Source organism: Seriola aureovittata, chromosome 5 (genome assembly GCF_021018895.1).
Source record: "Seriola aureovittata isolate HTS-2021-v1 ecotype China chromosome 5, ASM2101889v1, whole genome shotgun sequence".
Taxonomy (NCBI): Eukaryota; Metazoa; Chordata; class Actinopteri; order Carangiformes; family Carangidae; genus Seriola; species Seriola aureovittata.
In genome coordinates this window covers 23,803,354-23,812,105 of record NC_079368.1, presented here as the reverse complement: position 1 = coordinate 23,812,105, position 8,752 = coordinate 23,803,354, and the positions used below count along the sequence as shown (strand labels likewise).

The window sequence follows — 8,752 nt, the reverse complement described above, 5'->3', positions numbered from 1 at the left end:
CATCCATCATCTTTAAGAACCTCATATCTTCTCTTGACATACCTTGTTCCTCTGAACTTCGCTCATTGAAGTCATGTCTGTATTGGTTGATAAGCATTTCCTCCAGCTTACAGATAGAAATCCTATTGACAGCAGCCACTGAGAACCCTGTTTTAGGCCTGCTGCTCTCTCCATCCCGAAGCGGACCATTAACCACCCAGCCAAGTACAGTTCTTACTGCATATGGGCCATCCTCTCTGCTGTTGATGACCTCCCATGGTTCCAATACCTTAGGGGTGTTAGTGCCAATCAACAGGTCAACATTAGCATCAATGCATGGGATCCGTACATCAGAGAGATATGGCCATTTCTGCAATTCCTCCTGTGTGATAATGTTACTGGTGTTCACTGGCATTTTATTTTGTGTAAGCACTTCTGGGAGACTGTAGAAGCTGCTACTGCCAAGACCAGCCACCTCCAAACCATTCAGGGTGCTAGTTGAAACAACCTTTTCCTGCCCCATAGTGCGTAAAAGGAAACTGGTTTTCCTACCTGTAACTTTCAGCCTTTGCACAAGATCTTCTGAGCAGAAAGTAGCCGTACTGCCAGGATCCAGGAATGCATATGTTTGTATTATCTTGCTTCCCCTAATGGATTTCACCTGAACTGGCACGATAGACAAAATGCTATCCTCCTTCCCCACCCCTGTATGTCCGCAAGTTTCTGATGCAGGTGGTTTAGCATGTGCCGTGCCCTTAGTGGGTTCACTTCCTGTGTTGGCTCTTATCTTTCCAGGGATATGAAGCACAGTAGGATGGTTCTGACCACAATCTTTGCAAGTTAAGCGCCTGTCGCAATCCTTGCTCCTGTGTCCACTACACAGGCAGCCAAAACACATCCCCTTTTCCTTCAAAAACTCAATTTTGTCCCAATGCTTCTTCCCTTTCAGTTTTGGACACTCTTCCAGCCTGTGAAACTGAGAGCAGCAGACACATGCTTCATAAATGCTTCCCTTTAAGTCCGATCCCTGCTGGACTGAGCTTGGAAATCCACATCCCTTGGCTGCATCACTTACAGTAACTGTGGCGAAGCTGTTACCTCTGACCTTGCTGAACTTTGAGTTTGGCTTGAACCTATTACCACTCTTTAATGCAGGCAAACCACTTACTGTATCTTGGATGTCCCCAAAAAGAGGATCAGAAATTATCTTAACTTGGCGTTCAATAAATGAGACCATATCCTTAAAGCAAGCTCTGCGATTGTACCTCTCCAGTATTTCATATGCCCGTATCCTCCATTTTTCTCTGTACTTAAATGGCAACTTTGTCATGATTACTTTCATGTTAGTTGGCATGTCCAGCTCTTGCACATATTGAAGTTCCTCCATTACATTGCAACAACTTCGCAAAAATAGAGAAAAGGCTTGTAGTGCTCCCACATCTTCTGCCTTCACTACAGGCCAAGCCAAAGCCTTCTCCATGTAGGCTGCACCGATCTTATACTGGTTTCCAAAGTGTTCTTGGAGAAGCTCTTTAGCCAGTTGATAACCTCTGTCAGGAATCATGTGTTGACAACTCCTCACCAATTCTCTAGGTTGGCCTCTTGTAAATTGCTCCAAGAAATAAAGGCAGTCAGCTTTGCTAGCCTTTGATTCCACACTATGTTCAAAAGCTCTTATGAAGGTTTTATACTGAAGAGGATCGCCATCAAATGCTGAAATGTCTCGGGAAGGCAAGAGCATTAAGCGCTGTTGTTGAACCAGAGCTGCTGTGATTTCATTTTGTCGGTGCATTATGGTGCACAGGTCTCCCTGTAATGGTGTAGCATATAATTGCTGTGGCTCCATTGATACAGGTGGCACATTGTTGACTGGCAGAGAGAGGTTTTGTTGTGTATCTCCATACTGCATTGTTCCAGATGTTTCGGTTTCCTTTTTCCCCTGAGAGTGTGCATTCAGCTCACTTGAATCCTGTTGGACCACTGACAAGCTGTTTTGTGGCATTGCACTCCTCATGTGTGGTTTAAATGAGTCTGCTGCAGGATTGAGTCCTTTGGAATTTGGGTTTTGTTCTTCATTATTTTGAAAGTAAGAATTCATTCCATCAGAAGGTGCCTGTGAGATATTGGAACATCCTGAGGCAGCTTGAAAAACTACTAACTTTGCAGTGGATGCAGCTATTTCAGCATCAATCTCAAGCTGCTCCCTTTTTCTTCTCAGCTGCTCTTCCTGGGCCTCCAAAGCATGCTTTTCCTTTAAAGCAGCAGCTCTAGCGAGAAGTGCAGCCCTTTCTGCTTCTGCTTTAATGCAAGATGAAGCTGTGCTTTTGCCACATTTATTACTGCTTTTACCACTACATGTGCTTTTTCGGTGAGAATGTTTACTGGCAACATTTGATATGCTGTCCTCAGGGTGAACATCATCTTTGCCACCATCATCACCATCCTCACCACCATGATCATTTAACCATTTTTCAACCTCAGCAATGAAACCATTTTCAACAAGCATTTTTGCAGCAAACCAAGTATCTTGTTTCTCACTTTCTTCAGTGGACATTAGAGGCAACAGAGCCACATGAGCATGTTTGGCTTCCCCACAAAAAAGCACAATTTTTTCCAGTGTATGTTTTACCTCTTTTGCATTACCACTCTGCATAAGCTCTTGAGTTACATTTCTCAGGTGTGTTGCTTACCGGGGAGAAGCACACAGTTTTTGACTTATGTAATGACTTGGGTTCAACTAAATAAACCTAAGCCACAATGAGGGGCTGCTACCGGGATGCGTAATTGACGCGTCGTCATGAGGTGGCTCCATAAGATAAATCAAAACATCCGACTTGTGCTTCCGATTATGATGTATTTATTTACCGTGTAACAAAACAGCCTTTGGTCTTCACTCACATACGTTATACCAATAACTTACATGAAAATAATCAAAAGGCTTAAACATTGGGCTCTGAACGGCGACGGTCAAAAACTGTGTGCTTCTCCCCGGTAAGCAACACACCTGAGGAGTAATTGCCTCCTCTTCTACTTGTACATTTCATGTGTTGCCATTCAATACGCCACCTACTGTGGCAACCAGTGCATTACTCAAACACACACACAAATACAAATGGCTCTAACAGTTAGTCTAATATAACCAATATGTCTCCATACACGGGTGCAGCTTTCCATTCATCTGATTGGCTAACATTACCTTAGTGATGTGATTCTAATATTACTGCATATAGCTAGCTTCACAATGACCTGACGTTGGATGGCCGAGTACATTAATATGAAAATATAAACACATTGCACAACACTTCAAATCATGCATTTTTAGAAGTGTTGTTTCACCTAATTCATTAGTCAAAGTTATTAAGTCATACTATATATGTAGGTTTTGAAAATGCTGTCTTTGTGCAGCTGTTAATACATTCTGCACGATAAAGGTAAATCTAATTTTCTGTCTACAGTGCTGTGCTGTTGCGGTGTCAGCAGCGAGCTTATACAGCTATGGTAAAACCCCAAAAAGAAAATGTGTCCGGTAGTCACTACCTGCAGTGCTGAAAGTGAATTAAACTGTGTCACATAATACTCAAGAGTGAGTATTTAATAGTATTTAGGGTTGTAACGCTTTCATTTATATGGCTGGCAGTTAGTTTAGTAACATAAAATGCGGAAGAAAGTGAAAGCTTTTTCAGTGTTGGCCTAGAGTGTGGGCAGACAGCCATTTCATGGAGGAAGTGTGAACTTGATTTGTATCTGATTTGTATCAGATACTGGTAAAAGATACTTGGTCATTCATTTTGGAATTCATTGGAATTTTCTTTATTCATCTTGAGTTATACAAATTTGGTAAGAAAAAAAGTCAAATCCAGAGTCTCAGAGAAAGAGTGTGATGATGGCTGATGATACCAGCAGGAGGACGACACTGGGACCAGTGGGAATGGCGCTGTTACAGAGGTCCGTTTCACAGCAAGAGTTGGGGATTAAACATAGAAAACGGTTTTTGCAGCCCTTAGTGACCAAACCTGTAAGACATGATGGAAAAACCTCACTTTCACCAACAACAAAAAACACCCGGTATTCAATACAGCAACATATCAGCCTAGACCCATTCTGAAAGATAATATCTTAGGAATCGTCAGCATCAGTAGATATAAAAACTTTTGGTGTGGAAGAGCAATTTACCGGCAATACTGATGGAGAAACAGCGGTCGTTAGAGCCTGAACAAACTTCGATCCCAATGCAGGATGGACGGTTGGAGGTCGCACATTTGAAGCATGCTAATCCATATGCTACGCAGAAACACAAAATACTGTCACACATGGTTTTAAATACTCCTAATCTGAGGCTTGTTGTTTTTCAGATTTTTCACCATAAAAAAAAGAAGAAAACACTGATTTAAAAACAGAACTTTTATATCACATCTAAAAGAAATATACACTGGGTGTAACTGGAGGCAGCTGGCCTCTGTCTCCAGGTTATACAAGACCCACCTCACCTCTGGCACCACGCTGTTACATTCAAGGTTTTTATTTTCAGTATAGTTTATTTTATACTCTCTTAGTTAGCCTGCCTGAATCAGTTTCTCTGTTGGCCTCATTTGGTAGATGTGATATTTTACAATCAATTAAATAAAACTCTCTAATCCCTCAGATATTTGCTGTGGCCTTAGAGCCACAACAATTTTATGTTAAAATGCTCAATTAAAGCACAAATAATATAATAAACAGATTCTTACCTGTGGACAGAGTCATAACCAGAATGGTCAGAACTACATAAAGTTGCATAGTGAACAGAGATATAAAGGTTAATCGACCCTGTGAGAGGAAGCGACCTTTTCTAAAACCGTCCGTATATTGTCAAACTTCGGAGTCTTCTTTGAGAACTTGGACAAGGAAGGCTATATGTCCTCTAAAAGACTCCTCCCTTGTACATGAATCCAAAATTACCTCAATATCCCCTTGGCAACCATGTAGATTGTCATAGTGATATGATATGCAAATCATCTTTAGTAGCAGATAGAATCTCTTTGTAAGTGCCTTCGATGGCAACATCTGACATTTAACACTGAATGGATTCAAATCTATGTATAAATGATAAAAGATAACTAGTGTGAAAATAGAGACATGTTTATTTTCTTGCAGTAGTTCCTCTAGCATCAACACATATGAGTGACTGTATTCCAAATCGTACATTTTTAGAAATGTTTCGCCTAATTCATTTGTCGAAGTCTCTACCATATGTGTACGTTTTGAAAATTCTTTACTTTGATGCCATTTTGTGACCAACTGAAGGTGGTGAGCGTGAGATGATAAAGGGGAAGTGTGTCTTTAGTGACTGAGTGATATATTTATAGGTCTTTGTGCAGCTGTGAATACATTTTCTGTCTACAGTGTTGTGAGAAGTGTTTGCTTCACAAATGTCACTTTAAGTCAAAAATTATGCAGAATGTGTCAAATTACATCATACTTTAAGGGAAACTCCATAGAAATTACAAATTTATGGGCCCATAAAATAAAACTTTAACAAAAAATATCAAATATCCAGAGACCCAGCAGAGTGTCGCTTGGATTTGGTCATCATTCAATGTTTACAATAGATTTCCTTAAAGTAAAAAAAAAGTTGTCAGCTATATATTTGGTCCTCCATTATATCTTGGAGATGTGTAGTAAAGCCAGGATTGGTTAGATCCTGGTGTGTCCGGAAATTTAAATCAGTAGAAGTACATGCAATGTGAGCTATGCATTAAATTATGAGTTGTGTAGCAAGAAACTGCAAAGAGCAGATGCAATTTTTTCCCCACTGATGGCTGTGGGTATTTAACAAAAACAAAAAGTTGTTTATACATTTTGAAAGTCTGAGTGTGTGCCTCAGCCAACAAACATGAACATTTCCTGCTATGTGGTCTAAGCATACAGACACACACAAGTGAACTGAGAAGGCATAGAAATGATTTCCTGCTGCTTCAGTTTCAGGTTCCTGATACTGTGTCTGCCGGCTCAATGTCACATTGTAATGCTTATGTGGATCTACTGACAACACAGAGGGCAGGGCACTTTTGCCTCTGCAATTTACATGTACTCTACATCCCTTTCACTCTTTCCCCACAATAGCCTGGTGCCCCAAGCATTTTCGCTATTGCCTAGGTACAACAACACCCTTCTTATGTCTGCTGGAGTGCTTTGCTAATTCTCATTTATTCATTTTTCTAATGTTTGTTCATATTCTTTTCCCTGTTTTGTCATTAATTTTTCTAATTAGGGCTTCAAAACAAAGCTGTAGCAATAAAGGTTTAATAGTCCGGCAATATTGTGTGTTGTCAGTCTGATGTAGTTGGTGCAGGTACAGGGGACACTATTAATCCATAGCTTTCAATATTGAAATGTTGTTTATTCTTAAAGTTGTACAAATTCAGTCAGAAAAAGTGCAGCATAGAAATAACATAATATTCTGAGCCGTAGCTGTTCCAGAGCCTCAGAGAAAGAGTGTGATGATGACTGAGGCTACCAGCAGGAGGATGACACTGGGACCAGTTGGCACGGCACTGTTACACAAGTCCCCTTCACAGCAAGCCACGGCACCTACACATGCTAGACTGGTTTGGCAGCCCTTGGTAACCATGTTGAAACCTTGAGCATGATTACAAAACACAGAAACTAGTTCACAAAACATATCATGTTGTGTGTAAGAGCGACTGCACATTTATTATGGGCAACATTTTGTATGAGATGATTGATTTTGTCATTAGTTCTGATGTAAAAAAACAAAACGAAAACAACTTACCGTCTACTTTGAGAGAGAAACAACGGTTGAAGATGACAGGACAAGATTTGGTGTCTGTGCAGGATTTAGGGTCGGCGACTGTGCATGTGTAGCACCTTAATCCACATACTGTACAGAGACACAGAACACAGCTGTTCAAGGCATGCCACATATTATTAGATTATTACCTAAGTCTCATTTTTGTTTATGTTTTTATTTATTTTTTAATTTTTTTAACTGATTTTAACAAAGAGTGAGGAAAAGTCAAGAAACTTTCCAGTAAGAGAACGTGGAAGGATAAATTCAGACAAAATGAAATTGTCTGAATAGACAACACAAGGCAAATCTATTTGTATAGCACATTATCATACACAGAGGTCATTCAATGTGCTTAACAGATGATAAAAGAAGCATAAAAATAGAAGTAAAAACCACAATAATAAAACAGTATAAAACACAGATTATTAGAATGCAACATTAAAAGATTAAATGGCGTAAATAAAGGAAGTGGAGAATATATAAAAAGGGAAATTAAACTTCCTATCACAATACTGAGTTTAAATTAATAGTTTGGCATACAATCTTATTTTTCTAACTGTAGGCTAATATCAGGCCAGAAACTCCAAAAGAGCCATGAAGTCCTGTAGCTCACTCACACATATAACCTCTCCTCCAACCTAAACCACCATATACTTTGCTTGTCCCTACCCTCAGATATGACAGGCATGGCAGGCGTACCATCAATAACATCAATAACAAACATGTGTTTAAGATTGTGGAACAGGTGAGGGTTTGGTTTGGTTTATGCATAAAAACTACTTGGTTAGGATTAGGAAAAGAACGGGGATTTGGGTTAAAATAAGTACTTCCTCATTGTTCGGCAACTTTCTCAAACCAGCCTCTATAAAAAACACTTTTACACTTTGGTTATTCCAAGGATTAAACAAACAAGATATGATTTGTTATTATTTTTGCCAGTCTATAAGATAACCAGCTAATAGCTATTTCTTTAACTTTCTGACATCACCTTCTTGTTGTGTTTTACTATCACTTTTAAACATCAACACATTTATTTAAGTTAAAATGTTCCAAAAAAAATTCTAGTTAAGCTGTTCTTACCTGTAGAGAGAGTCATAAACAGGATCAGAGCTCTATAAAGCTGCATCATGACTGTTGAGAAAAACAGTTTGTTAATCAAGCCTGCGAGACAGAGAACTGGAGAGAAGCCTCCTTTTTTAGTGCAACTTCTCAGTTTTCTTTCAGACCTTGGCATTAGCATTTCCTCACAAAGCCTCCTCCCAAATGACCTGAATAACGTCGGCCCTAAAGTGACCTCATTATCCTTCAAACAACCATGTATGGTAGATTAACACTTGATGGAACTGAAGACAACTACTTAATGCTGTTAGATAGCCTATGTAAGATCAACTGTGGTAGCAGAAAAGTCTTTTGTTTGATGTATTTCCACATGTACCCAACACTTTTAACTTTTTGCTATAGTGCCTCACATGTTGTTTGACAAACACAGAAAAAACACTTTCACTTCCCTCTTGGGCTCTCAAATTACATTCAAATCAACAACACCATCAACCCCAATCCCAGAATGGCTCCTCCATCAGAGCAAACAAAGCTCTGAATAAAAATAACAACCAGAAATACAGTAGACGTGTTGTCACTGGTCCTCTTTGTTTCTGTTTTTTTTTTGGAATAGAGAAGTTTAGGTCAAATAGAAAGTTTAAACACAAGGTGACCTCACTTGCTGATTCATTCGATTGCCTTTTACCTGTCCAGACATATCAGCAGCTTAGCATTATTCAGAAAACTCAGCTTCTAATAAAGTGTGACTCAATGGGCTGTCGTTGGTCAAAGCAATGTCCTCTGTATGTAATTTGTCAAGTTCACAGTTCACTGAATTCTGAGTGTTTTTAAGAATGTACTTATAATAATTAATTGCCCATATTCACATTTTGTTTTATGAAACTTTAGAGAGTTTTTAAAATATTAAAAAAAAAAAGGAAAAAA

The 8,752-nt window shown here is 39.2% G+C and overlaps 2 protein-coding genes across 2 annotated transcripts; both read right to left on the bottom strand.

The window, feature by feature from the left end:
• Positions 1-3,547: 3,547 nt before the first annotated feature.
• On the bottom strand, positions 3,548-5,025 carry LOC130169915 (lymphocyte antigen 6G-like). Its single transcript, XM_056376970.1, has 3 exons — positions 4,707-5,025; positions 4,153-4,260; positions 3,548-3,992 (listed from the first exon to the last, which is right to left on the bottom strand). Exons 1-3 carry the CDS (start codon positions 4,753-4,755, stop codon positions 3,844-3,846), a joined length of 306 nt encoding a protein of 101 aa, XP_056232945.1. The 5' UTR covers positions 4,756-5,025; the 3' UTR covers positions 3,548-3,843.
• A 1,312-nt stretch (positions 5,026-6,337) lies between these two features.
• Positions 6,338-8,161, bottom strand: LOC130169913 (lymphocyte antigen 6G-like). Its single transcript, XM_056376968.1, has 3 exons — positions 7,850-8,161; positions 6,752-6,859; positions 6,338-6,597 (listed from the first exon to the last, which is right to left on the bottom strand). The coding sequence occupies exons 1-3, from the start codon at positions 8,007-8,009 to the stop codon at positions 6,443-6,445; spliced, it is 423 nt and encodes a 140-aa protein (XP_056232943.1). The 5' UTR covers positions 8,010-8,161; the 3' UTR covers positions 6,338-6,442.
• Positions 8,162-8,752: the final 591 nt, after the last annotated feature.

Coding starts and splice junctions, on each gene's coding strand:
- LOC130169913 (XM_056376968.1), bottom strand. CDS start 8,009: ATGCTAATGCCAAGGTCTGAAAGAAAACTGAGAAGTTGCACTAAAAAA. Junction 6,860..7,849: donor GTTTATGACTCTCTCTACAG/GTAAGAACAGCT, acceptor GTCTCTGTACAG/TATGTGGATTAAGGTGCTAC. Junction 6,598..6,751: donor TTTCTCTCTCAAAGTAGACG/GTAAGTTGTTTT, acceptor ATCATGCTCAAG/GTTTCAACATGGTTACCAAG.
- LOC130169915 (XM_056376970.1), bottom strand. CDS start 4,755: ATGCAACTTTATGTAGTTCTGACCATTCTGGTTATGACTCTGTCCACA. Junction 4,261..4,706: donor GGTTATGACTCTGTCCACAG/GTAAGAATCTGT, acceptor GTTTCTGCGTAG/CATATGGATTAGCATGCTTC. Junction 3,993..4,152: donor TTTCTCCATCAGTATTGCCG/GTAAATTGCTCT, acceptor CATGTCTTACAG/GTTTGGTCACTAAGGGCTGC.